Here is a 26,883-nt window from a genome sequence, read left to right on the forward strand (position 1 = left end):
AAGATGGAGTAGATACCATATGCAGTCATGGACGTTCCTTTCGGTGCCAATCTCCCGGCTCATCTGAATCGTGAAGTAGATTGTACCATGTCAGTGTTCGCCTACACCACCCAAGGCATTACTCGCCCATTGGTATGAGCCAAGGAAGATGGCACCACCCAGACTGATCCAGCCAACGCGCGGGCCCAGGCCTGCAAAGAAAGCCCTTGGACCCGATTCCCTCATGATAGTTGACAGCATAGTAAGCATAGGCTGTTTCTCCCTGGCAAGCATCATTCTCGTTTTCAACACATCCAACGGCGTCGTAACGCCCGCAGCCACAGCGCCCGCCACACTACCCAACAATCCGCCTTCCCATCCACTAACCTCGGTCCTCCCCGTCCTCGCCATGCGCCACTTCTTCAACGCCTCCCAGAGCGGGAATTGGATGACCGTGAAAGGCACCTCACGGATGATCGTTATCGACCACCCGCGATACAATTCCATCCACACATGCGCCAACCCCTTGGTATGCCGCTGCCTGAGCACAAACGCGAGTGCCTCCCGTGAACTCGGATGCTGACTCGCCTGCGCCCTCTGCTTGATAACTTCTGTTGGTACACGTACAGCACACGCCGCGACCTCTCCCGCACTGGCTGCTAGCATGTGTACCAGAGCCTCTGTCCCGCCATCTCTTACGTCCTCCTTGTACGGTTTTCCCTCCGCATTGTACTTGATCGTAGCCGGTACATTTTGGGAGAATGATCGTTTTATCGTGTCGTATGTTATGAAGAAGAGGGCGGCACCGGGAGCGGAACCGACGATTGCGCTGCCTACGCCCCGGTATATGCCATTGAAGCCGCCGGCTGCAGCGAAACCGGATGCAGATTGGAGGCGGGTTTTAAGCGTGTCAAGAGGGTAGAGAGAGAGGTCTACTGTCGTGCCTGCCATGCCGCCGGCCTAGGGTGGGGTGTAAGTGGGCTGTTTTGTAAGAAATGCGAAGAGTCGCACCAAATCCGATATTCGGAGGTTGAGTGGAAAGGGATGGTAATATTCTGGCGGTGATTAGGGAAAGTGCTTACAATGAGCGACCGCAAGTATGGCGACTCAACCCATGCTTGTGGTGGTGGTGCTGACTTGGAGTCGAGCGCGTGCAGCATGGTGGGAAAGTAATTCGAGACCCATGACGACGTTCTCGAGACGATGAGTTCCAGGAACGAAGCGTCTGTGCGCAAGCTAGCTGCATCTTCTCCCCGACTGGTTGGCTCTCTTTAACACTTGGAATACTTTTCCTGACACAACTCCCGGTTTACGAAATTACAGATTTTCTTTTAGTATCCAGTGGGGGGGACTTCATAAAAGAACATGGCGCGTTGAACGATGAGCGGTTCGGCTATCAGTGTCAGATGTCTGGCTAGCACGAGGGTTTCGAAATGCAATGTGCAAGAGAAGGGTCAGAATGAGGAAGTGCATGGGAATCTAGGTCCTGCCAAATCAGATGGAGTGGAGGATGAAAGGACGAGGTCAGTGGCCAGCCATGATGGTGCACAACAACAGCCAAAGCAAGACGAACCGGAAAACGAAAGTGACGATCGCCATAGAGACAGCCGTTCTCCGAATCCTTCAGACTCATCACCAGAATCAGAATCAGAGTCCGGATGTGGTAGTGATTCTATCGTCTCAGACTCTTCGTTGGATAGCGAACGTTACATGAGCTGCATACAAGAAGCCCAGCTGTCACCAGACGGTAGCTGCGTCTTTACATCAGACTATAGCCGCCGGTTTTCTGTGTATCCTATCTCGAACAACATTCTAAGTCAGACCGTCGTCCAGAATCTCGCACCGTATGCATCTCTCCACTCCTCCGATCCTATCTGGGCTTTTGCTGTCAATCCGCTTTTCAACTTGCAAGATGTCAGCAGTACGACTGTGCTACTCAGTCGACGAGACACCTATATCAGTTTACACAACGCGTTGTGGGGTACCCCGAGAGCTACCAACAACGATGCCAGTCCCGCTACAAGTGCAGGGCCTGTGGATATATCCACCCCTCTAGCATCTTATAAACTAATCAATGGTCTTACTGAAGCCGTCATCGCACCCATCAGCCTTGTCTACTCCAACGGCGCCACCCATTTCTTTGGAGGTGCAAAAGACGAAATCGCCATATTCGACCTCCAAGAAACCGACAAACCCATCCACACGATCCGCACCATCCCCGCCAAGCGCAACAAACTCAAAGGCGGCGGCCGTGGATTCAAGGGTTGGGTCTCCGCCCTAGCTCTCTCTCCACCCTCGCACACCTCTCATGACGGCCTCTTAGCAGCAGGATCACGGACCCGCTACATCGGCATCTACGACTCTATCGGTGGCAACGAAATAACCCACTTCTCCCTCCCAGGAACAACAAACGGCATCAAGTTTCGCAACGAGAAGCTAAACCACGTCATGGGCGATGGCGTTTCGTCTCTCAAATGGAGCCCATGCGGCAAATATCTCTACGTCGCTGAGCGCAGTTCAGACGTCCTCCTCATATACGACGTCCGTAATTTCTCTCTCTCCTTGGGTTACTGCGCTGGGAGGAAGGCACTCACGAGGCAGAAACTTGGTTTCAATATCTGGAACGCTGGGGCCTCACCGTATGATATCGAGGGTCTCTCGCATGAGGTTTGGGCTGGGGGAACGGATGGCATGATCAGAGTTTGGAGGGATCCGTACATGAGAGAAGGTGCTGTGGAGGCTGATGATGTTGTTTCTGTAAATGGTAGAGGGGTCCCGGTCGTGGGATCACTCGTACATGCTTCGGGAAGTTTGGCTGTTGCTGCTTGTGGAACCATTGGAGCCGAGGAAGACATGGAGGGGAGAGGGTTCAAGAGGGGTGGTGGTTCAAGACCAAGGGTGAGGGAGTGGGGGAGTTTGGATGTCCTAGGGTTGGGCTGATATGCTCCATAGGCTGTATAGGATGCTAGAACGAGCAAGCGGCTGGTTCAAGATATCATTGAGAGTATACCAGCACAAAGGAAAATTAGAGACTTAGCGTCATTCCATCCATCCGAACATGCGAGCGTGTATCATAAATCCCCGGGTCCGTGTTGGCACCACGCTCCAAACCTCCCGACCCTCAAACGGTCTAAACATATTGAGCAGGTTGCGCACGTTCTCTCAGTACCCTCGGAGACTATGCCTACGATTCATTACTGAATCCAACACCTTTTCTACTCTTGCCTATCTAAGTAGCCCAACGTCTGGCACGGTGACAGCGCAGAAGTCAAAAGAAACAAGCGGCCTATTGAAGAGCTTGGGCACCTTCTTGCTTGTTCACATATCAAGCCACAAACCATATCTGGAATCGACAGTAAAAGCTCAAATTTCCCTTTGCGGACTGCCCATGGTGTTGTAGTTTGGTAGCGCGTGCCTTAGGCACACCGGGCGATCGGTAAGTGATCTGACCCCTCAAAAGGAGATGGCAAAACAAACCATACCCGGAGTCCATGGCTGGACGCCTGAGCTGCTATCGACACCTTGGATTTATGTTGCCTAATTGGGCAAACACTGGTTTTGTTTGATGTACTGAGCCGGTGCATAAAAATGTCAGGTGAAGCTTATGACATCTGGAACTCTCCAGACGTCCCTAGTGCGAACTTTTTATTCTCCTTACGCCATCTGGAATCGACGCGAAAACGACGATTGCCCTTTCTGGCAATTTGTTGTGAGTGAGAAGATTTGAGTATGTGAAACGCTACTGGATCTCTGCCTGGATATGAAACCGAGGTCTACAAGCGGACGGCGGTGTGTGACATGTGCGCACTACGCTCCGGTTCAGTATGTGTCGGCATGGCCCAGAAAAAGATTCACGCCCTGATCATCCTAGGCCATTGTGTTCGTAGTAAGGCCACAGTACAGCACGAATGCGTTGTCCTCAATCCAAACCTGTCCCTGCTCCCCGATCCAATAGCCCTGTATGTCAAGTCGCGTGACATGGACGACCCAAGCTTCATGACAAGACTACCGTTGCTTTTTAGGCGACGTGTCCAGTCGCCCGCGAGAATCGATGCTTTTCCTTCTTCCTTCCCTTCTCGGCGGCTATGACTACTTCGCTACCACGTTCCGTCAGCCACGTACCAGACCTCGACCCTGAGACCCGATTTTCGATTGAAGCCTCCATCCTGGTTCGTGGATCTTTTCCGATAGCGCAATCTACCGTAATCGATGCTTCCCTTGATACCCTTCCTCTTATGGTATATTTTGGCCGTTGGACGTACGGCGACCAAGCTCATTGAGTGCTAGAGGTGTAAAGGCGTCCCGGGAAACGGGTCTGACAGCCGTTGACAGTGATCGATGGTTGATAAAGTATGTTTCCTGTTTCGGACGTGTGCGCAAATCGTAAGTCATGTCATATACCTGGTTATCGTGGTATTGAGGAGTTTGTGAATCGCCCTCAGACTGAAGATTTAAGCGTATACGTCAGCAGAAGAGCATAGTAATCATTGGCGCGTGCGTGTCCTCTCAAGGCACTGTAGCTGCTCTACGACTATGTTCCGTGGGGTGCCGAAGCATGATGCGCGAGCTCGGTGCGGTGTTGTGAAAGAGTTGGAGCGCAGAGGTTGCTACGCCCTTGACGTTGTAGCTATCATAACGGCACAAGATTGGAAGAAGCTTGGATAGGTGTAGCGACGTGGTCCTCAGCCTCGCACACGCTCGTATAAGTTTCAAGCTTGCCCACGATAGGCACATATCACCAATGAAGCAATACGGATCATGACGATGAGCGAAAGCAGTAATACGCACGGCAACCAAGTAACCCCGATTACGCGCAATGTCCAAAACAAGCGAGTTGGCATGTGCCGCGGTTTCCATGTTAGCGCAAGAATGACGTAGTGGCTCGCGGATGCTTGCGCAAATCCCGCCAGGAACACGACATTGCATCACAAGGCCCACGTTTAACCCTTCCTTTCACTCTTCCCAAGAACATCATCTTCACGACTGCATCTCCCTCCAAACACTCTGTAACACTTCAAAATCGAAACCACACCTCGATTGATATCCCAACAACTCTCCCAACATGGATGTACGTATTCCAGCTCTGTTGATGAGGGATGGTGTTTGCTCAATGAAGAGAAGCTGACATGAATGCCAGGTCTACTACTTCTACTCCTATGGCACTGCCGCATGGCTGGGTAAGCTTCATGCCATCTATCAAGGATACCGTACAGCTTGCTGACAGAGTTCAGCAACCCAAGCCGCGCCTCTCATTGCGTCCCCAACAATGATAGTAGCACTATTGTCACCCGAGGTCCGCGAAGCCTCCAGTACGTACACTCTAAAAGTCGGGAACGCGAAAAAGCAGGGGATGCTAACGAACATGATTAGCTCTCGAGGTCTACTTCTCCCGCTCGTTGGGCTTTTCGCTCATCGCACTGGGCATCATGACGGTTCTGCTCACGGGCTCTGTGCCACTCTCTAGTAGACTTTCCGAGGGTATGACTTTCTTACTTTGTCTGCGAAGTCCACAACTAACATACATCCAGGAGCAACGACCAACGCCGAAGACCCCAAAGCCCCCTACGCGCTCCCCACCCTCACCATAACCGCAATGTTCCATTCAGTCCTCGCCTTCTACGGCTACGCCATGTGGACCAAGACTGGTGTCATGTCTTTCGGTCTGGGAACGCTCGGCTCAGGCTTCTTGGCTATGATTGCGCTTTGGTGCATCTTGTTCGCTAGCAGCAATGGCCGCATTAGCAGGAAGACCGGTGCTGACAAGAGGACATCTGGATTCCCGTTCAAGAACCAAGAGGCTGATAAGAGGAAGGCTAGGTAAACGCATATACTTAGCTTTTGTCGAAACATGGTCGATTGTGAAAGTTGACAAGCCATGCTTTGGGCGGAGGTAGGGGCATGGAAGGGATGTCTGCAGCGCTCAAGCAACAGTGGGCAAATGGGCATACAATGGGAGTTATGCATGGAAGCGGGTATTAATATTTGGCACAAAAAAATGGCCAGGCACGGATTGAGCCAGGCTGCACACCATGGAAGCATCAAATGAATTGGTATCTTTAATCTTGAATGTACCCAGAGACCGTGAACCGTCGATCTACCCCATAGTAATACACGAAAACTGTCAAACGAATACCAAAAGAGTGCGCCTATTTCCCCTTTCAACATTGAATCCCGTCTTCTGATTCCGCCTAGCCAGATTATCTTCCAAGCTCAAGGCTGCATTAGTCTTGGAAGGCCGCTTATGACATGTCCATATATGGTGGCTGGTAACCCCCAACAAAATGATAGCGGACGAACCCCCAGGGGAAAGCTGGATGAAATAGGTCGAAGCAGGGAGCCTGCCTGTACGCTCTGCGGCCCGATCCTTGAGCATTCTAAGCAACAGGGACTTGTGGGTGGAGCTCATCGTGGTGCCGAGGCTCCGCTGGAGGCGGCCTGGGTGGCTGAAGCTCATGCTTGATCTGTGGTCGCTGGGCCTGTACAGTCTCGTCTCGCCACCACGGTAGCTTTCCGTCCTTTGGTGCCATTGGGAGGGACTTGGCAGGAATGATGTCGTTCTCCACAGACTGCCAGCCCTCCATGTCGTCTGGCATGCCTCCGTCGACTCGTCGCCGCCGCTCGGTTGCGGCTTGTGCTTCCATGAAGTTCTCGAATAGAAGCTCCTTGGCCTGCCATTCCTCCTGACGCACCTTCTCTAGCTCCTCAGCTTCGGCGCGCAGTTGTTCGCCTTGTTGTGTCGCCCAAAGCAGTTGCCGACGTAGTAGCTGGAATAGGTCTGGGGCGGGTTTGGAGAGTTCTTGGGGCGTAAACTCGATGTCCGGCGGGAACTGCACAAGCGTGGGCGCGCTTGGGTTTGCGAGGTCTTGCAGGTAGACGACGTTGTTGTGTGCGTAGTCGGCATCTGTTGCAGGTGCGTTGGGCGGGATTGTTGCGCTGTTGGAGGGGTGGGAGTGTGAGGATGGGGAGCCGGGCGTCGAGGCCTTGTCGTGTGGCAGCTTCTTGGCCTCGTTGTTCAGTACAAGCTTGAGGCGCTGCTTGTTGTTTGTGGGGTTGGATGAGTGGTGTTTGGGAACAGGATCAGAAGGACGGAGGGCTTCGGTCTCGTGGACAGTTCGCATGTGCTTGGCCAGCGCGTCGGAGCGGGTGAAGGAGCGGTCGCATTCTAGCAAGGTTTAGTATACTGGGCGAGTCGAGACTGGGGCCGTGACGTACCGGGAAGCGTGCAGTAGAAGGGCTTCTCCCTCGTGTGAGAGCGCATGTGTGCCCTTAGCGCATAGCCACTGGCGTGTGGTATGCCTTTCCTCGTGCAGTCGCTCCACTCGCAGCTGTACTTCTTCTGCCTGGTGCCAATGTGATCGTCGTGGAGATGCTCGACCAGGTTGTCCATGTTCTGGAGATCACCCGCTGTGCAGCCGTCCCACTTGCAGACAGTGACCTGTTCCTGGCCGTAGTCGTCGTCTTGCGACATGCCCGGGTGGTGGTGTGGCGACGCGGGGACAGAGCCATCCGTGTCTTCAGACAAATCGCCCTCTTCTTCGGGCGGCATCGTGTTGATGTGAGGTGGTGAAGATGGCGCGCGAATGTTCAGACGTGGTCGCTTGCTTGGGCGCGGGTCGCGGTCAGGAGTGGCTTCGTACTGGCCGCCCTTGATGTCTTCGGGAAAATCATCGCTGCCGTACTCGGAGAGCTCTGAAGGCGAGTCCATGTTGGCGGTTTGATGTCAATGTTCCAGCTGCTCCGGGCGCGTTTGGGCGAAGTGAGCGTGACGACGGCTGGCGCGTTGGACGTCTAGCGGAGAGGTGCATTGACCAGCCGTTTAGCTTCCGTCGCATATTTTGGTCAGCTCTGCACATCTCACGTCCTTCTTCCACACTTCTTCACCATAAACATCTGCAGGTAAGTCTTTGGCTAGTTCCTTCGCCCCGTCTTCATGATGATCTATTCCAGAGTTCTGCAATTCTCAAGAGTCGCTTCACGGCTGCTCGAATGTGGATTAGCTCTACACTACAATTCTTTCTGATCTACTACTCTCATACACATTAAGCTTGTTACATTACAACTACAACGCTAACATGCTTCAGACTGGATCTGCACTTGGTTATGCCGACAGCAATGCCGACATAGACTCGGGATATCGGCCACCAGTTGGGGCAAACCTCTTCAGCATCTCGTCCAGCGCCTTCTTCTCCTCGTCGTTGAGCTGCGCCGGCTTCGTGTTCTCCTGAATCCTCTCCGACGTTGTAGCACCTGGGATTGGAATGATGATGGGCATGCCCTTGGCACCGCTCTGCGCGAGTACCCAGCCGAGGGCAATCTGAGCTGGTGTGGCTCCCTTTGCCTTGGCCATATCCTCGACAGCGTGGAGTAGCTTAATGTTCTCATCAAAGACGTCGGGCTGGAATCTAGGAAAGCGATGGAGCATGGAGTCGGGCTCGATGTCTTCATGCTTCTTGTACTTGCCAGTCTCCCATGTGTTAGCACTAAGTCTTTAGTTGGAAAAAGATGCGCTTACCAGAAATCCGCGTCCAAGAGGAGAGTACGCAATGATGGGGATACCCAGCTCTGCGCATGTCGCCGCCACGCCGTTCTCCAGGATGTCAGTGCTCCAGAGCGAGAACTCCACCTCAACCGCCGAGATGGGGTGAGCAGCATGCGCCTTGCGGATCGACTGCGGGCCAACCTCTGACAAGCTGATACCGCCGAGCTTGCCCTCTTTGACGTACTCGGCGATGTAGCCGACAGTCTCTTCGATTGGTGTCTTGGGGTCGACTCTGGCACACTCGAAAAGATCTAGGCTCTTCTTGCCATCCAGGACCTTCAAGCACTCGTCGATGCTGCGCCTGATGTTTTCGCGACTGCCATCGGGCGCCATCTCGCCCTTCTTGAGTCCACCCTTAATGGACAGGACAACCTTCTCTGCGTCACCTGGATACCTGGTGAAGTACTCGTTGAGAAGGTGTAGAGAGTTGCGCTCTGGGGAGCCGTAGAGTTCACCACCGTTCCAGTTGTTTGCGCCGAGCGAAAGTGCCGTGCGCATAGCTTCGTAGCTCTGCTCGGCTGGCGGTGGGTTCTGGCGCCATGTTAGGCCTATGATGTGTTAGAATACTGGAATCGAGGTAGGTGATGGTTTATATACCCATGAGGCCATAGCCCACTGGGCCTACAGTCTTTCCGACGAGTTCAGGCATGTTGGTGGTTGGTGCTTCTGTGAAGTTTCGTAGATAATGGTGGGGTAGATGGAGCTTCTATAAATTGATTGACGATTCTCAATTGCTCGTGTGGTTGTAGCAGTTGTTGTTTGATGTCCTTCTCGCCGTTCTTCCACGAAGCTCTTATATAGAATGGTAGTCTTCTCGGGCCCGAGATCATTTTTATGTAACTGGATGTGATGACGCTGGGTTCCACATGCATCTGCCGGGCCCAGATCTTAACTCCGCGCGACCAATCAGAAGCGGGTGTGGCGTAAGAGGATGGACTTTGCACGATAGCTCCAGCGGAATGCGCGCGCGACCATCTCCCACAATGTGTAGTTTGATAATTTGTCCGAAGTGGATTTGGTAAGCTGAAATCGTTGTTGTGTGTTGATATGGAAGCTGGCTGAGCCGTGAAGCCGACACTTATGATCAAGCTCCAGCACTTGCGGCAATAAGAAGCTTGTGTATTTGCTGAAAATCGTACAACACATCAAAACAACATCAGCAGCTCTGTGAGAGCAGTACTAATTAGTGTTATAGTCTAGTAGTATAATTCTCGCTTAGTGCAGGCGTCTTCTAAACGCCACAAAGCCTGAGCAACAGCTAAATTGTACAACATAGTACGTGCCTTTGAAGTAGATCTTGAATATTCCGGACAACCCACAGCAATAGTGAATTTATTTTAATTGTCAACCTATCTACATAACAATACTTTAATACATGTGCGATACACAAATGCCCAAGTTTTTCGTCGATCCTTCCAACTTATGAGCCCATGCTCCAACACATTCTCACATCGTCTTCTTGCTCTCTACACCCTTTCGCTCAACGCCGTCCAAGTCCCTCAGCACAGCCTTGACAGGCCAGACAAACCCTTCCTCGACCGTGTTTGTTTTACCCTCCTCAATGGTGACAAGGTACTCCACCAGTGCCATACCCACATACGCTCCAATAGCAGTCAGAATGTGCCACCACCCGTGCAACTCAAACAAGAATCCCCAAGGCAGCCCAACATAGCGCTTGAACTGCGTAACATATGCGCAAAGGTGGAAATCGATATTCCAAAGGAAGTACCCAAACAAGCCTGTTGAGATGCCAAACGTAGCCATGCTGCCCAATTTCTTCCTGCTCTCTTCGTTCTTGACTTGCTTCTTGATCAGCGCGCGCGTCTGTTTGCTAACGAGGAAAATCATGACTGCAAAGGCGATTTCGTGCATGATGATCTCGTCGGCCCAGACATGATAGACGGAGATGGGAATTAGACTGCCAAGGATGTAGAAGGTGTATTTCTGGCGCTCCGATTGCGTAGCACCGAAGCAGAGGAGTTGGTGTAGAATGGCCCCTACGGCCAGAAACATGGATAGGTCATCGCCCATTTGCGAGTGGTACTTTAGGGTTGCGTGGAACCAGGCTGATAGGACGCCCACGCCAATTAGACCCCAGTAGGGGAATGCGAGTGTGGAAACTAGTCCGCCATCAGGTTTTGGAGCGACACGGCGGAGGCCGTGGAGGCCGTAGATCACTGGAAGTGAGTGAGTTTATAGTTCTGGCTTTGATGGAGGATTGCACGGACCGTAGGTGATGTTGGTAAGGGTGTTGATGAACTCGCCGATATACGGTGTGATGATGTAGTCCTTCATTCGTTCGTCAACCCTCACTACATTCATTCAGGTTGATTGATTTTCGCATACCTCTTCACAAAAGCTATACCAGGTCAGTTATTTCAGTCAATCCAGGTACCATACCCAAACTCACTTGTGGTTCGACGTCTTGGGCTCCCAAGCTCCTACAATGTACTCATTCGGATAGTCCCATCGCAACTGCATCGTGAAGTATAACAAGTGCGGGCCACGAAGATGAGGTTCTTCTGATGCTGTGAGGTCGGTGAGGTTGTCCAGATGTTGTTTGCAATGGTTTTCTACTTGAAGCAGGACGGTTCGCGCTATGACCCCTGAAAGTGACCTCGGGATCCACTTTGCACGCTACCTGAAGACGAAAACACTATCTATAGAAACGTGCAAACCAGATAGGAGAAGACAGAGATATCTGAAGAGGTTGGTAGAAGGGTATTACAGATATGTCTTCGTCGGATCTGTATTTGTTGAGGTTCGTGGATTCCGCAAGGAGCGTTGTCGGGCACAAAATAGAAACCAAAAAAGTGAATGTGCCACACATCGATATATGTACCTGGCGGACGATTCTTAACGGCCGAGAGGTACTGGAAAACAGATAAGGAATGTTTATGTTTGTATATATGCGTGTGGTATGCCTGAGTGTTCTTCAACTGTTGTCGCATGAAGTTTCAACCAAAAAGTGAAATATTTCGTGCACGAGTCCACGCAACCAGCAAATCGCTCACAAGGGCCGGGAGACGTTGGGGAAAGTCTGAGTAAAATTCCAAACTCGACAAGACACATATGTGATGCTTGAATGTTGTTCAAGCTGTGGAGGGCCGAGTTTTGGTCAAAAAAAGACATGTAAGTAATCAAAGCATGAGCACGTATAGCCAGAAGCTTCCCAAATGAACTAGGGATGTACCTGAACGTATCCCAGGATTCTGTGATGTCTGTAGGGCCTCCTGTAGCCTCTAAAAGCGCAAAAAAGGGGTCTTACCGCGACTCGAACGCGGGGCCTCTCGCAAGCTGTTGCTCAGGCTTTGTGGCGTCCAGAAGACGCCTACCCTAAGCGAGAATCATACCACTAGACCATAAGACCGATTTGAGCTGCTCTTGAAGAGCTGCTGAAATTGTTTTGATGGAAAGAGGCTGGAAACGAAATTATATATAAGAATGCATTTTTAGAAATTTCGGCCTATTACCGAATCTCAAAAACACCTGGAGCTTGTTGGCACGATAGACATTGACAATTTCACAAAAAATTGTGGACTTCCAGCCATCGGAACGGGGAAAATACTGCCAGTGTTGGTATGGTGGCCGAACTTAGCCGCGCAGACACGGGCGGTTCAGGGGGCGGCAAACCCGGACTCGAACACCAAAACTTTACCTGAATACTGAGCGCCCTCGTCTAACGGCATCAAACCCCAGATCCTGGGAATGCCTGATCTACCACTTGTTAGTGAAAATTCTAGTGATGCCGATTGGGGAAACCTGAGATTTGTCTCAACGACAGTTCTCGATACACTCAATCTCCGCCGGACTTGTGATTCTCTCTTTTGCGCGAGCCTTCTATGAAGCCAGGTTCTATTCAAATCGTGTGAAGAAACAAAATTCATTGTCAAGTAATCTTGTGCGAGCGATGGCGCAGTCATGCGATAAACATCTCCAAGTCAAAAGTCAATGACGCAGACTATTGCACGCATCACAACTTCACACCGTTTATACGCCTTCCCAAGTATTTGCCACGCACACGAAAGCCGCATGTATCTTATACCACGGATATAGGTGTCGGGTCCAGCAATCCGGGCGGTGGATGTCACGATTAACCTCTGATCGAGTTTTAGTGGTTACAGTTGCATCGGATCATATCCAGATTTCACTATCAACGTTTTTGCATCCTGCGCAAAGCTTTTGTCGACCATATTTGTGCTGTCGACTGCTTGGGTGACTTTTCGAACTTGGCCTTGCAAGGCCAAGTCCTGCGAACATAGCTACATACTAGAACTAGGATTTATACGCGTACGCGTGTCGAGCGGCCTGATGTTACGATCATTTCGCTCCAACATTCCTACAATGCAATGGTTGGTGGTTTGATGCGCAATCAGTTAGCCCGAGCACGAGGAAAGGCAGAAAGGATCATCGATGAGCAAACCCAACGTTCCCGAGGTCCTCGTAACTCCGATCATGACAAGGTTTATTGAATCGCAGCTGCGCAAATTCCAGATTTGCCTCTGATGAACTGTCAGAATTTGGCAAGGCCTTTGTCAATTTCGCCTCCCATACATCATGTCTTTCGTCTTGAATCAACCACAACATTGTAATGCGATGTATGCGAAACTGCATGCCAATAACAACATCGCGATGGTGAGTAGAAATCGGGAGATGAGGGCGGACGTTGCCAAGCAGAGAAATGATCGCGCCCCGTTCGTTCACACCACTCTGTCGCACCCCTGCCCAATCACCCAGCAACACGCGGAAACCATATCGTATCAGGAAATATTTCCAGTTCACATGTAACATCGTCGCATTTTAGCAGCCTTGCAACGTGCCATCGGACCCCGGGAAGCTTCGTAAAAGAGCCGCCGGTTCGGCTGCGGCGCCACTGACGACATCGACACTGCACAACGCGGGTGAGGCGATCTCCACATCTCTCCGACTTTGAGCGTCCGTGTCTCCACCTCCAGTCTAACCCCAGACTCACTATTTTCCACGAATCAATCTGGGCCCGACACTGACTCGATGTCGTTTCTCTCCGATGTTCAAGACGGCTGGCTTCTCAGCGTGCGGCCGCTATACCTATAACGGTAAATCCGCATTTTAACCATTTTACCTGGCCAACGAATGTGTCAGTATGGGGAGCCTCATGCGGAGCAAGGACTTCAGTGGAGAAGGCTACTCCAAGCGAGATGATTATCACGTTGAACGAACCGGCATGTAGTGCCGACTGTTTGAAGCTTTATATTCAACCTTGCCCGCGAACGTGGGTCGACAGGTCAGTAGACTGCCATCTTTGCATCAACCCAAGGCTCTGGAGAGGTTCTAGTCAAGATGTTTGAAAAGTTCCCCAAGATCTATAATGTCTACTTTTTGGCAATTGTTGCCACGATGGGAGGTATGCTCTTCGGATTTGACATCTCATCGATGAGTGCCATCATTCCATCCGACCAGTACCTGTAAGTCATGACTGTCGAATTTGTTAGCATATCCACTCACTCTCGACAGCGACTATTTCGACAACCCATCTGGTGTTGTCCAGGGAGCCATCGGCTCGGCACTTGCTGCTGGATCGGTAGTCGGTAGTGCTATGGCTGGTCCCATCTCTGACAAGTTTGGTCGTCGCGATGCTCTTGTGTTCGCCTGTCTCTGGTGGCTTGTCGGCACCGCCATACAGGTCGCTTGCACTGGTCGCGGCATGCTCATTGCCGGTCGTGTCTTAAACGGAGTAACAGTCGGTATCACGTCATCTCAGGTGCCTGTGTACCTTGCCGAAATCTCGAAACACTCGCAGCGTGGTGCCATCATCATCATTCAACAGCTCGCTATCGAATGGGGCATTCTTATCATGTAAGTGAACTATGCACGAGGAAAGTAGCTAGGCTCATACTTTCCAGGTACTTTATCGGTTATGGCTGCACGTTTATCCCTGGCGCCACCGCTTCGTTCCGCACTGCCTGGGGAATCCAGTTCGTTCCTTGTGTCATGTTCATGATTGGCCTGCCATTCCTTCCTGAGTCTCCCCGATGGCTCGCCAAGGTCGACCGCACAGAAGAAGCGATCCGTATTCTTGCCGCCATCCAAGCCGATGGAAACATAGAAGATCCTTACGTTATCGCCGAATACGAAGAAATTGTAACCGCCCTTACTGCTGAGCGTCTAGCTCCCCAAGGATGGAGAAAGTTCGTTGTGAACGGCATGTGGAAGCGAACGCTTGCCGGTTTCTCTGTCCAAGCATGGCAACAGCTTTCGGGTGCCAATGTCATGACCTACTACGTCGTCTACATATTCGCCATGGCAGGTCTCCAAGGCAATACCAAGCTCATCTCATCTGGCGTACAGTACGCCTTGTTCATTATCTTCTCTTCGATAATGTTCTTCTTTGTCGACAAGATTGGCCGCAGAACACTTTTGGTTTGGGGTGCAATCACGATGGCCTTTTGCCATTTTGTTGTTGGTGGAGTTTTGGGAGCCCATTATACCTATGTACCCGATGGTGTCGGCGGCGACAAAAACGTCGTCATGGAGGTTACCGGATCGCCCGCGTACACTGTCATTGCGTTCTCGTACCTGTTGATCATCGTAAGCAACTTCTTTCCGTATCTTGTAGAGACCATGCTAACCCTACACCAGATCTACGCGCTTACGCTTGCGCCGATTTGCTGGGTCTACGCCGCTGAGGTGTGGTCACTAGAGACCCGCGCCTCCGGAATGGGCATAGCTGCTATCGGAAACTGGCTATTTAATTTCGCCATTGGACTCTTCATTCCGCCCGCCTTCATCAACATTAAATGGGGGCTTTTCGTAGTCTTCGGAGTACTTTGTGTTCTGGCATCCATTCAATTCTTCTTCACATACCCTGAGACTTGTGGCAAGACTCTTGAAGAGATTGAAGTCTTGTTCAGCAAAGAGGGCCCACATGCTTGGCAGACCAAGAAGGGCAGCTCCCACCTTGCTCAGGACGTCGAAAACGTTGTAGCTTCGCAAGCCAAAGGCGACGCTCTTGCCACTATTGAGAACATTGCCAAGAAGGAGAAAGACGAAACTCAGACGACGGAGGCTGTATGAGCAGTCTTTGGCGTGCATTGATTAGTGTATATATTACGAAGTAGTCTCATACTCGGCTTCTTCTCGTTGGTTCAAAACCCTTCATCAAGTGACCTGTCACATTCGTGGTTAGTGGAGTGCGGTGCTGAACGTGTAGCTAATGCGATAAGGCTACGTTCTTTTCGACAACGTGGTTGCCTAGCCTCAAACACGTAATCCCAATGCTTTGCCTTCCCATATAATGAACACTCTCTCACGCTCATCCTGAACCTCACCCCGACACCATCTATCGAAACGACTGATTATGTGTCACTTCGTTCGCGTCCACTGTGAGAACTGCCAAGTACTAATGAGACGTCACGGAAGCAACTGCAGTCACGGTCTCGCTATCTTAGGCCCTTCAGGTCTACATTTCGAGTGTGCCTCTCTAATCAACAACATCGCACCAGATATCGATATTGCAAAGAGCCTATGTCATGAGTGCAGAATGAAAGGGGTCGAAGACAAGTATGACATTTACCGCGATCTATTTTCATGGCAGCCTGGATATAGACGCCAACATTGGCAGGGTACAGATTGACCAACAGTAGACCATCGCACGGTAATCATGAACTCAATCTTCCGAACCTGCCTAGATACTCCACTGCCGCCTTCACTAAAACTTCAAATGCAACTACTAATCCCAAGCCTCATTCCAAAGTCCACTCTGTTTCAAAATGTCAACGTCATTCCCCTGAGCGAATTCCTTCGCCCAGTTCTCTCCATTCCATCTTTCCCACGCGCTTCTTCTCCTCAGCTCCCCCCACTCCGAACATTTCGGTGGATAGGACTTTCCCATCTTCCATTCACGCACCTTTTCCATGATATTATTGCGTCCGACGCTAATCCTATTTTTGAAAGACATGGGTGGCTTGACGCTCGCATTGAACAATGCTTGCTCTCGCATGCTCTGGAGTTCTTCCTTGTAAGCAGATATCTTGCCCTCGCGTACATTGAATGCTTTGGGAAGATGACAGCGTGGAATAGGTATTCGTCTCTTGACAAGGTCAATCGGATGAGTGGGTGTTGAGATTGTGGAGTCTGAACTCGAAGATGAGCCTTCATCTTCATCTGAAAGGTCGGGAAAATCTTCGCCGTATATGACCGCTTCTTGTATCTTCCCAATATCTGCGTTCCGTTTCTTATTTCTCTTCAACAGTCTAGTGACACCATCCGCCAAATGCGCGTTTTCCACCTTTGCTTGTTCAAAATTCCGTTCAAGTGCTATACGCTCTTCTTCCACGGTTGCGAGCTTCTTCTGTAGACCTTCGACTTCCCAATATGCTTCGTCATTAGTTTTCTTGTAGTAGTTCCTAATGTATCGGAGAGTCTCCTGCCTTTGCTGATCGGTACTGGTTTCGAAGGCGTGTGTGCGTTCTTCAAGTTGTGACTTCTTTTCTTCAGAGTCTTCTTTCCATCCATTCGCATCTCTCATCAACTGATCAGCTTTTGGACGCAGATCTGCAAGCTCTTCTTGTGCCTTGGTGAAATCAGACTGCAGCTTTTCGTTCTCTGGGTGAAGATGCGACAAGACCTTCTCCACCTTGGCGAGATCCTGCTCTACTTCTTTGCGCCTCTGTCGTTCTCGCTGGTAATATTCCCTGAACTCATCTCTATTTGATAGCACCTCCGGCGAGAGCAGCGGGCTCTGTAGACTAGGGCTTAGCAATTCCTCTTTCTGTACGACCATGAGTTCTTTTTGTTCAACAATCTTGGATTCTAGATCCGCTACTTGGCACTCCAGTCCTCTGCTCTTGCCTTGCCACTTTTTTAGATACTCATTGAACGTTCCAATCAATTGGGTGATTTTGATCTGCAAAGTTTCTATCTCGGAAGCTTGCGCAAGCCTCTCGCTAAGGGCGTCGGGGTGGGGGATGGGTACGTCCTCGCCATGAGATACACTTCGAGACATCAGATCTACAATCTGGCACAGCTCTTTGATAGACACTACCTGATGTTTTAGCTTCTCTTGAGTATCTCTGAGCTGATCATCAAGATTCTCACAACATGCATTTGCATCACTCCGCTCTTTCTCTTTCTTGTCGACCGTCACTCGAAGCCTCCGATTCTCCGCTTCAATCGCTTCAAGAGCCGGTAGGTTTGGCTCGCGAGCATTGCGCGCTGCGATTCGATCTTTACTCTCCCGAAGTTGTGTGACTAGCTTGTCGTTCTCTTGTTTCAACTTCTTAGTGTCGTCTTTGACGGTTTCTAAATCTGCTTGTACTGTACCACATTGTCGTATGGCCTCATCACGCTGTGTCTCCGCTTGAGTAAGTTCGTGTTGCAGCTTTTCCTGTTCTGCAAGAATCCTATCTAATGCGATGTCATTGTTGTGGGCAGTAATCGCAACGGCACCCGTCCCGTCTTCTTCTGTACTGCGTTGCGACATGCCTTCGACCTGATCTTGGAGTGTTTTAATCTGCGGTTCGAGATTTTCGACATAAACCTCTTCTAATGGCAACGCCGTGCCGTTTTTGGTAAAGGGAGAAGTTTGGTCTAGCGATACATTAAACTCAACCTCATGCTCTCCAACGTGACACTTGGGTGGCCCTTTCTTGATGAAAGCCTCTATCTCTTCAAGCTCTTCCTCTTCATGTATAAGCGAGTCTTTTTCTTTCTGTACTCCCTCTTCCTCAACTTGCGTTCGCTGCTTTGACGATGCTTCCTTCAGAGTTTCATTTTCTATCACAGGTAGGTCTTCTAGTCTTACTCCAACGTCCTCTTCTTTTTCCAATTCACCAGACACACCGGAAACAAGACTCTGACTTTTTGTTCCGCAATGTTTCTCCATCCGTGACGAAGTGCCGCTTATACGATCATGGCTCTTAGGGGAAGGAGATCCAGTAGTAGAGTGCCGGTTCAGACTCGGACGTGGGCTACCGGGTACAGAGGCAGTTTGAGACTGTATGTTAATACCTGTCCAGCCAGGCAGTTCTTTGCCCAAGGATGGCTTCTTCACAAACTGAGCAAGCTCGATCTTTTCATTCTTCTTCGCTTCTGAAGCTTTAGTAGGAGCAGCAAACGACGATACATTCAATCGCAGTGAAGACCTGGGCGTATTATGCTCCTCTCTTCGGGTATGCTCTTCGACAGCACGGCTCGATGGTGTATCACCGTTCTGTTCCTCCTCTTTCCTGTGCATCGAGTCTGCTACTTCATCAAGAGAAGATAGCGACGTAGCTTTGTTATTGCCGTCAATCTGCGAAGGGTTGTCCCGCGATTTTGGCCTTGCCTTGTCGCTCATATCTAGGGTACCCGTCAATTCGTCACCCGTACGAGACTCTTGTTTTATGATATGTTTGCAAGATTCCTATGTTTGAAGCACTGGAGTTTGGCCTTCAGCTCTAGTTTGATGGACGCATTCTATCCGTACTTTTTCCATTGTCGGACCATACATTGTCTCAAAAATTCTTCTGTGTAGCACAATGCCTCTCACCCTAGAGCAACTGCATACCATCTGATAGACATAGTGAAACATCTGGGCGATACAGCAAAGCATTGTGAAGACATAATAGCATAGTGAAGGTCGATGGAATACCATGAGCATTCCAACGAGTGACGCGGGTTCTTCTTGTTGGGATTTTTATCGTAGACTTATGCACAAATCCCAAACACCAGCCAAGAAGAGGTTTTCTAATTGGTTTTATAACAGCCCTTGATTCCCTAGCCAAGTCTCTGAACGATACACATGCCACATGACATGTCTGTTTCCGTTGCCAGAGCCACAAAATCGCGTATCAGGCATAATCCATCCTGTGTTGCATGTGCAGTCTCAGTACAGTGATAGGCACCTCAACGAAAGTACGTCCGTCAGAAGAAACATCAACTAACAAAAACCTACACTTATGCCACTCCTAGTCGAAGTCACCATTACCCACATCAGGCTGGCAGCCGTTGCGGAAGGCGCTTGCCCAGCGACTGGGGTAAGCGATGTGAGCGTAGCGTTAGTAGCATCACGTGCTAGCGCGTACCGACTCCATGGCGTGGCGTAACACAATGCTAGCTGGTTGTGGAAAGACCCATGTCGCTTTTGAGCCGCATCAATGTAACGGGAAATAAGTTGAGTTCTGATTTGAGTATTGCTAGCGCCTTACCCAAAAAAACAGAGAAGCAAGCAGGATTGACAAGAGGTAAGTGAGGGGTAGAGCGAGAGGCGTGTCCTAAGGCTGACAGTGGCGCTGGGTCTATGAAAAGCGATCATTGAGCGTAGGCCCATGCTTGGTGGATCTTGCACGTGTTGTGACATGTCTTTCTCTGTGCTTCCTTGACGCTGGTGTACCGCTCGTCACAAACCTACTTTAGCCGGGCGAGTAGCCGAGATAAGCGCTCTAGCACTAGAGGCGACAGAGCTCTCTCGTTGCTGGGTGGGATGTTGGGGTATGCCTAGATGCGAGAAACGTATGATAAGCTTTCGCTCTGGAGCTGCGTAACCATTTGTTACCCCTGTGCGGTGTCTTCTGATCGCGCTAAAATGGGTTAACTCATCGAGAGGAGTTGAGGAATGCCGCACATCGTGCGATACTTGCATGAGATCCATACCAACCATCATTGTGAACGTTGGTACCTCGCGGCATAGTTGCTCGATTCAACCGCGACCGTTGGCCTACTGCAAGAACGCATACTAGCGTACCAATCCCGCCTTCTTGTGCCGAGGGGTATATACTCAGTATGACTAGGCATATGCAGAGTGTAAGATGTCATATAGATGCAGCTTCGATGCGTGTTTTCCGGTGGCGCGGCACTTGTCATGCTGTGAGCAGAAAAGGTCCGAAGCTTGAGCATAGGATGTTTCGAGCTCGATGATGCTGGTAGTTCCGATCACACTATCGACGGCATTCCCGTGCCATAAGCTCGTTCCATGGTAGCAACGCTGGGAAAGTGGGGTAAACCGCTAGACCCTTCCTTACAGGAAATTGAGGGCTGACCTTAGTTCTTAGCCTCTGCGGAATGGGACCACATCATCTCTTCATTCGCTATTGCTGCAAGGTACCGAGTGTTTTAGAGGAATATGGTGGTTGTACAACGTATCGAGAGGCGCGGACAGGTGTGTAACCGATTTGATTTGGCTCCATGACGGGTAGAGCCAACGGAGCTTATCTTCCTAGCTCAGCAGACAGGATCATGGTGTTGGAAAATGGTGAGAATAAAATCTCAAAATTACCATAGCTGGCAGAAGTCACCGGAGATTTGGCCTGTCTGAGCAATGCGGAAGTCGGTTCAGTGGAGGCAGACATTGACAGCTACAGCGTCGATCACATGTACATGTGCTCGAAGTCTTCTCTCCAGGCCTGCGACTACGAGTAGCTCGAGTTGCCACTGCTGCACACACTATAGACACCTCCTATGTCATCTGACGTAGGCTCTTACGGTACTGTGAGAACATCGTGTTGTGTTGATAGCACGTTTGGGTTCATTTTTAGGTAGACTGGTCAGAACATGCATATTCAAACATCACAGACGCATTCAAGCCTCCTGATTCAAAGCAATGTCGCAGACAGTGGCCCCACTGATGTTTCGCGCTTGCTCAAACCAATCACTCTCGTCTTTGAGGCTCGGTCAAACCTGGTCGCCCCAGGTCGGAACTGTTTGGCTATCGTGCCGAAAAGGTGATAGTACGCATTCCAAAGGCGGGTCCCCATGTCAACACGATCGACCGGAAGCAACCGAACTTTTGCTCTATGCATGCAATATGCAGGACGTTGCCCAGGTGTCCGCGACCTGTCGCCCAAGGATACGGAGGACTAATTGACTGTGACGGACTTACCGAAAAGCTCTTCGGCACGGAATATTGGCCTTGATAGCCGAACAGACAGGATTAACGGAACCACTCTAGGCTTAAGCGGTCAACGCACCTAAGCCTCGCCGCGGAGGCGCACTGTGACCAGTATGTCGGAATTGCTGTGCTGGTTCTTTGTCTAGGAGACGTAAAACGATGATAAAGCGTTTGGGATCAAGTGTTTGAGAAATGCTTGGTTTGACGCTGCTTGAAGATCTATTGTATAGATGGATGTCGACGCGCTTTGTAAAAGTTAGATCTCGTGGTATCGTGGTCAGCCCTGCCAAGCACGAACAGCTGTCAGGGTACTGGCATGATAGGATGCAGCCGTCCGTAAAAAGCACGCAGGGCATAGCTACGTAGCGAAAGAACCCAGATTTTGGTCGGCTAACCGAGTTAAGCCTTGAGAAAAATGTGGTCATGTACCATCTATGTCATTGGTTGCCCAAGAAAGGAGACCGTCAGCCGCCGGTGATGCAATTGGTGCGAAGAATGCAGCCCATAATCCTGTCGAGCACAACTCCAAGGGTCGCTCTAGAGGCTAAAGATACCAGTGAGCGTGTGGCTTGCTATAGCGAGCGCCCACTGCATATGAGTGCTGCAAGCCATCGTAAATCCCTGTCGAGATTGGTAGACAGCTTCGTAGGGTAGGCGAAAGTTGGACAAGGGCGCCCAAGTTGAGAGTAGCTCCCGTTCATAGCAGTCGCTGTGGAGGGGCTGAGGGCCGCTTTCAACCCCACAACAGTAGGGAGATGGTATTTTCGACTTCGAAACGTGAACGGACCAGAGGGCTAAGTCTTGCGCCATCTTGTAGGTATTGAATCGCTTGCGAGGCCTGCGATCCAAAAGCAGCGCGACTTCTCAGTGTGTCAAGCGCGCCCAGGCAACACCAATCCGGTAGGCCTTTGTCCGTGTTGAGACGAACAGGTACACTATACACTATAGGTGAATAATTGACCTCGAGGTTTAGTAGTCGCTACAAATACCTTTTGAGGACTGACCCCGGACAAAGAATCCTTCTCCGTTGATTTGCCCTTCACACTTTGCTCGAGCTCTGCCTTCGCCACAAAGACACGGCCGAAACAACACAACTCAAACACTACAGCGGTGTCTGATTTGCAAATTGGCATCACGTAGTCGTCCACGTTGATTGTCTCTGCGCCAAAGCCTTGGTGCCGGTGAGAAGCGGGTAACTGCAACAGGTTCGTTCCCTGAACTCTTTGCGAACTGCTATGCATCATTGCGACGAAGCAAACCCAGCAAAGGCCAACATAGCCGGTATTGTTACTGACACATATCAGCACCATATCTGGAGAAGAGCAGACTGGTTCGGCATCGCCTCAAGAGACCGAAAGAGCCCTTTCCGGTATTCAGAAACAACGATTCTTCATCGGTCTTCAGGCTCCGAGACTTTAGGCCAACAGAAGACTCATTCCGCTCAACCCAGTTGCGCTTGGTCTTGTTCATCATCAACTTCTATCGCTTATCTGTTTTGTTGAGTTCAAAACGAGGCCAATCGGTAAGAGTGAACAGAGCTTTAGCCCGCAATCTCCACCGTCGCAGCGATTGAGTAAGGCGTTAACACCCGCTATGATGAGAGGTGACACGCTCATCCAACAGCACCCCCCTACCCCACCGAATGCCGGATCGGAATACCAGACCAGTCTGCACCAGGTTGCGCAATACAACGTAGATCGCGGCTATCCATTCGGTGAGGCAGGGTATGGTTCTCCCAGCTCGGTGGCGCACGAAGGGATCCCTTCACATGTGTCACATGCCGACAACCACTCTCGTGGGCTCGGACTAAGTATACAACATGTAAGAGTCCTTACATCCTTGCACATATAGCCATGCTGATCAAATTACAGGACGGGTATGGTCCACCGGCAGAGTACTACCATAACGGCTCGTATAACGGCATGCCTGTGAGCAAATATTGCTGGTCGTGTTTGACTTGGTTGCTAATGAATGCCAGAATGACCAAGCTCTGTTCTCGCCGCCGACGCCGAGATCATCGAACGGTGATGATTCTGGACGTAGAATGACCCGCAGCGGACGAGCCACGACGTTGTCCAGCTCCCCACGTCGGAACGAAAGCAGCCCCCGACCGAAGGCGACGTCTAGAGCTAAGAAGGCGAAGGCGCCGAAGAATGAAAAGCATAAGACGCCCAAACTGACTGCGCCACTGAGTATCCTGACAAAGGAGCTACATCATATCCCAGTCAAGAACATGGAGGAGTGGGTGAATAGGCCAGCGGACGTCAGGAGACGGGAAGTGGAGAAGAGGAACGGATACATCACTCGTCCCATGAACTCGTTCATGCTGTATCGGTCGGCGTTTGCGGAAAGGGCGAAGTCATGGTGTCTCCAGAACAACCACCAGGTCGTATCCTCAGTAGCGGGAGAGAGCTGGCCACTGGAGCCTCCGGAGATCCGTGAACTGTACAACGAATACGCAAAGATCGAGAGGATCAACCACCAGAACGCACACCCAACATACAAGTTCTCGCCCAGCAAAACAGCGGCTCCGGCGCGGAAACGAAGAAGCGAATGGTCAGACGAAGAAGAACCTAGCGATCTTGACGATGCTGAATGGGCTCCTGGTAGTGGCAGGTCTCGCTCACGACAGGCTAGGAGAGTGGACCGATCGTTCAGTTATCCATCGAGTGGTGTTGCTGCAGAGTACTTCGACCACTCGTTCGGTCCGAATGGTAATGGTATTAATCGATCCTCCTGGGAGGTAACGAACGAAGGCAGACCGATGCCGATGCCGATAAGCCACAACGAGCTCTACAACCAGTACTACCAGACTACTGCATATCCCAACATGCACATGAGTCCGAATTATGTAGACGAAATGCACATGAGGATGGTAGAAAGCCCACCATCTTCCATGCAGTTTCACTCGAACCCGTCTATGCTGGGATTGCCCGGAGGGAATACGAATGATCTTCTGCTACAGTCGGATCTCGGCACACCATTCGACGAGGGGCAGCTGGATCCAATGTTGTTGGCCTACGATGGAGGTAACCACTCGGATATTGATCCTGCAGCACTGCAGAACAACTTATACCAGAACGTCCACCCGGCAATGCAAGGAGATAGGCTTGAGCAACACAACCTCGGTGGTTTGTTGGATCTTTCACCCAACGAGTACCAATCCTGGCAGTCAGATCCAAACATGGTATCACTCGAACAAGAGTCGGAGTTCGACAAATGGATGGGCGAGCAGTGATCCATATCATATTAGCTGGTGTCTTTGGTGGTTGTGTCGCCATTGTATTTACGCGCGACGTTGTTCCGAAGCGATGACCATTCTTTTCAACATCGTAGGGCTTCTGGCGAGCTCCTGCACGGTGAGCAGCATTCAAGGCGTTGATCGAACCAAAGTTTTCGGGGCTTAGAGCATTTAGACATGGTGTTATCGCGTATGTAGACTAAGATGTATATATTAGTGTTCAATCAGCCTTCTTCAATCGTCTCGATGTAGGGACAGGACGTGACATTGCATCCCATGTAACATGAATCCATCGCGCTCCATAGTGACGACGAAGAAAACACCACTAGCGGAGGGGTCGAAGGTGCTGGCGAATGAGCTTGCGTGGGTTGCTGGTCTTGTCGAAGGGGTTGCCGGAAGAGTGAAGTTGGACTCGAGAAAGCCAAGGCCCGTCCAGCCCCACCTGTCCCCGCGTCGCGAACGCGCCTGTCTTGGTGGAAGAGAGGGTCCAAGAAATATCCACAGCAAGATATAGACGTCAACTGCCCTAGTATTGCTCAATCAAGCACCCACGAAACCACGTCCATCACGGCGCGCCATCTCGAGAACCTCACAGCTTTGCGTGTCCCACAACTTGCAGCGCCCGTTCTGTTTGCCTGAACTAGCACATTCTCCGTTACTACCAAGAAACAAGACATTCGAGGAGATTGAAAAGAAAATATAGATCATGTATGGAGAAGCGGCCAATAAATTAGTAAGATTCAATGCACCCCCCAAGTTTGCTGCTCCACGACTTGTCTAACAAAGCTTAGGTGCAAAACGCGAAGCGCACTCTTGCCCTCCCCCATCTTCCGCCCTATGCCTCAGAGCTCACGCGCTCCATAGTCCGCGAAGTGCGCGACCTTGACAAAGACGTGTCGTCGATCCTCGCTCCCTACAGCGGCTCCTTCAATCCCAGCGCATCGCCTGAAACAGCCTGCGCTCTCCTTGTAAACCACTTGTGTATGCGCCGGAACAAGCGGTGTCTACTCGCCTACCACCGTGTGCGGAGCGACAAGCTGGAGGAATACTGCTGGGAGGGTATCGATGTGCTGGAGCAACAGGGCAGCAAGGACCATAGTGGAGAAGGAGGGAGGGGAAATGGTATGGGTGCCGGAGGCGGAAAAGAAGAAAGCAGTTTGAGTCCAGAAGAGGAAGAATACGTGAGGCAGTACAGCGATCTGCTTGCTGCGTACAAGGGGCAATGGACTGATATCGATTTGACGGGGAGTCTGGAGCCGCCTCGCGATCTGTTCATCGACGTTCGTGTCCTGAAGGATGCGGGCGAGATACAGACGGAATACGGGTACGTGACGACAATCTCGGCATGCCGAAGCTTGTTCTTTATTGGGACAATATGTCCAATACCACACCTCTGCTAACTGACTATAAGGTCCATAACCCTGACCAAGAACTCGCAATTCTACGTCCGGCATGGCGATGTTGAACGCCTTATCACGCAAGGATACCTCCAACGTCTAAGCTAATCTCTCTCCAATACATGTGAGATTGACTCTCCTTGCCATGCAGCATCACGCAGCATGCCTTCTCAACCAACCAAATAACTTGGTATCTCCTCCCGCGGAGATATTGATTTGGCAAATCCTTCACACTTCCGTGACCTGGCCCCCAAAACACTTTTGTAAGATCAGCCCCGAAGCTGGGTTGCCGAGACGCATCCGAGACCAAGGGATATCCAGATCCAGATCCCAGTGGCGGCAAGGCTGTGTTTTCTGGAAGCACGCGCCGCCCACCATCACCATTGGGAGGAATACCACGCTGTCAGAAATCTTCACTGGACCTTGCCCCCCCAACAGACTCCTGTAGGCTTCTTAAAATAGGCAGAGATGACCCTAGATGCACTCTTTGCAGCAGGTCTGTTAGTCGGCCTGTAGACTGGGAGGAAGGATGCATGCAACTATGGCGCCAACACAGGCACATGTCCGACATGCATGTAAAATACCATTAATGGATCCTGGCCGGCGATACTGCCATCAGTTAGTATCTGCATCGGTACGTCATTGCATATTGGGCAATAGGTCGTAGTCATACCAAGGCATCTAGGTTAGAGAGCATGAGTCGCCGACATTCGCTTGCATGTATATTGGCACGCATGTTCTGAAAAGTTTTTTCTGTTCACTGTCTGTGGGCACACTTGTGTATGGAGATACAGAACTGATAGTGAAATCAATAATTAGATATTGACACAATATTGCGTCTCTTAAAGTCAAGACTGATCATTCTCCTAGGACATATCGCTGA

The 26,883-nt window shown here is 50.8% G+C and overlaps 8 protein-coding genes across 8 annotated transcripts; 4 read left to right on the top strand and 4 right to left on the bottom strand.

Annotated features, from left to right (window-relative positions):
- Nucleotides 1-90: 90 nt before the first annotated feature.
- On the bottom strand, nt 91-1,139 carry GT037_005278 (mitochondrial carrier; the record flags this gene model as incomplete). Its single annotated transcript, XM_038930325.1, has 2 exons — nt 91-939; nt 1,062-1,139. 2 exons carry the CDS (start codon nt 1,137-1,139, stop codon nt 91-93), a joined length of 927 nt encoding a protein of 308 aa, XP_038787275.1.
- Nucleotides 1,140-1,359: 220 nt separating this feature from the next.
- Nucleotides 1,360-2,919, top strand: GT037_005279 (wd repeat-containing protein; the record flags this gene model as incomplete). Its single annotated transcript, XM_038930326.1, has 1 exon — nt 1,360-2,919. One exon carries the CDS (start codon nt 1,360-1,362, stop codon nt 2,917-2,919), a length of 1,560 nt encoding a protein of 519 aa, XP_038787276.1.
- Nucleotides 2,920-5,041: 2,122 nt separating this feature from the next.
- On the top strand, nt 5,042-5,800 carry GT037_005280 (uncharacterized protein; the record flags this gene model as incomplete). The annotated part of the gene is made up of 5 exons (XM_038930327.1): nt 5,042-5,047; nt 5,117-5,156; nt 5,211-5,288; nt 5,350-5,457; nt 5,508-5,800. 5 exons carry the CDS (start codon nt 5,042-5,044, stop codon nt 5,798-5,800), a joined length of 525 nt encoding a protein of 174 aa, XP_038787277.1.
- Nucleotides 5,801-6,353: 553 nt separating this feature from the next.
- GT037_005281 (c2h2 finger domain protein) lies at nt 6,354-9,182 on the bottom strand (the record flags this gene model as incomplete). Its single annotated transcript, XM_038930328.1, has 5 exons — nt 6,354-7,141; nt 7,192-7,649; nt 8,136-8,443; nt 8,492-9,066; nt 9,116-9,182. Coding segments are annotated over 5 exons (2,196 nt in total), but the record flags the coding sequence as incomplete, so codon positions are not given.
- Nucleotides 9,183-9,964: 782 nt separating this feature from the next.
- On the bottom strand, nt 9,965-10,999 carry GT037_005282 (alkaline phytoceramidase; the record flags this gene model as incomplete). Its single annotated transcript, XM_038930329.1, has 4 exons — nt 9,965-10,695; nt 10,747-10,807; nt 10,865-10,877; nt 10,929-10,999. 4 exons carry the CDS (start codon nt 10,997-10,999, stop codon nt 9,965-9,967), a joined length of 876 nt encoding a protein of 291 aa, XP_038787279.1.
- A 2,838-nt stretch (nt 11,000-13,837) lies between these two features.
- GT037_005283 (high affinity glucose transporter) lies at nt 13,838-15,571 on the top strand (the record flags this gene model as incomplete). The annotated part of the gene is made up of 4 exons (XM_038930330.1): nt 13,838-13,962; nt 14,012-14,353; nt 14,401-15,085; nt 15,137-15,571. The coding sequence occupies 4 exons, from the start codon at nt 13,838-13,840 to the stop codon at nt 15,569-15,571; spliced, it is 1,587 nt and encodes a 528-aa protein (XP_038787280.1).
- A 655-nt stretch (nt 15,572-16,226) lies between these two features.
- Nucleotides 16,227-18,833, bottom strand: GT037_005284 (uncharacterized protein; the record flags this gene model as incomplete). Its single annotated transcript, XM_038930331.1, has 1 exon — nt 16,227-18,833. One exon carries the CDS (start codon nt 18,831-18,833, stop codon nt 16,227-16,229), a length of 2,607 nt encoding a protein of 868 aa, XP_038787281.1.
- A 4,122-nt stretch (nt 18,834-22,955) lies between these two features.
- GT037_005285 (uncharacterized protein) lies at nt 22,956-26,108 on the top strand (the record flags this gene model as incomplete). Its single annotated transcript, XM_038930332.1, has 6 exons — nt 22,956-23,183; nt 23,234-23,290; nt 23,341-24,549; nt 25,307-25,336; nt 25,395-25,927; nt 26,015-26,108. The coding sequence occupies 6 exons, from the start codon at nt 22,956-22,958 to the stop codon at nt 26,106-26,108; spliced, it is 2,151 nt and encodes a 716-aa protein (XP_038787282.1).
- Between the last annotated feature and the right edge of the window lie 775 nt (nt 26,109-26,883).

The sequence above is a fragment of the Alternaria burnsii genome, assembly GCF_013036055.1.
Source record: "Alternaria burnsii strain CBS107.38 chromosome Unknown 740, whole genome shotgun sequence".
NCBI lineage: Eukaryota > Fungi > Ascomycota > Dothideomycetes > Pleosporales > Pleosporaceae > Alternaria > Alternaria burnsii.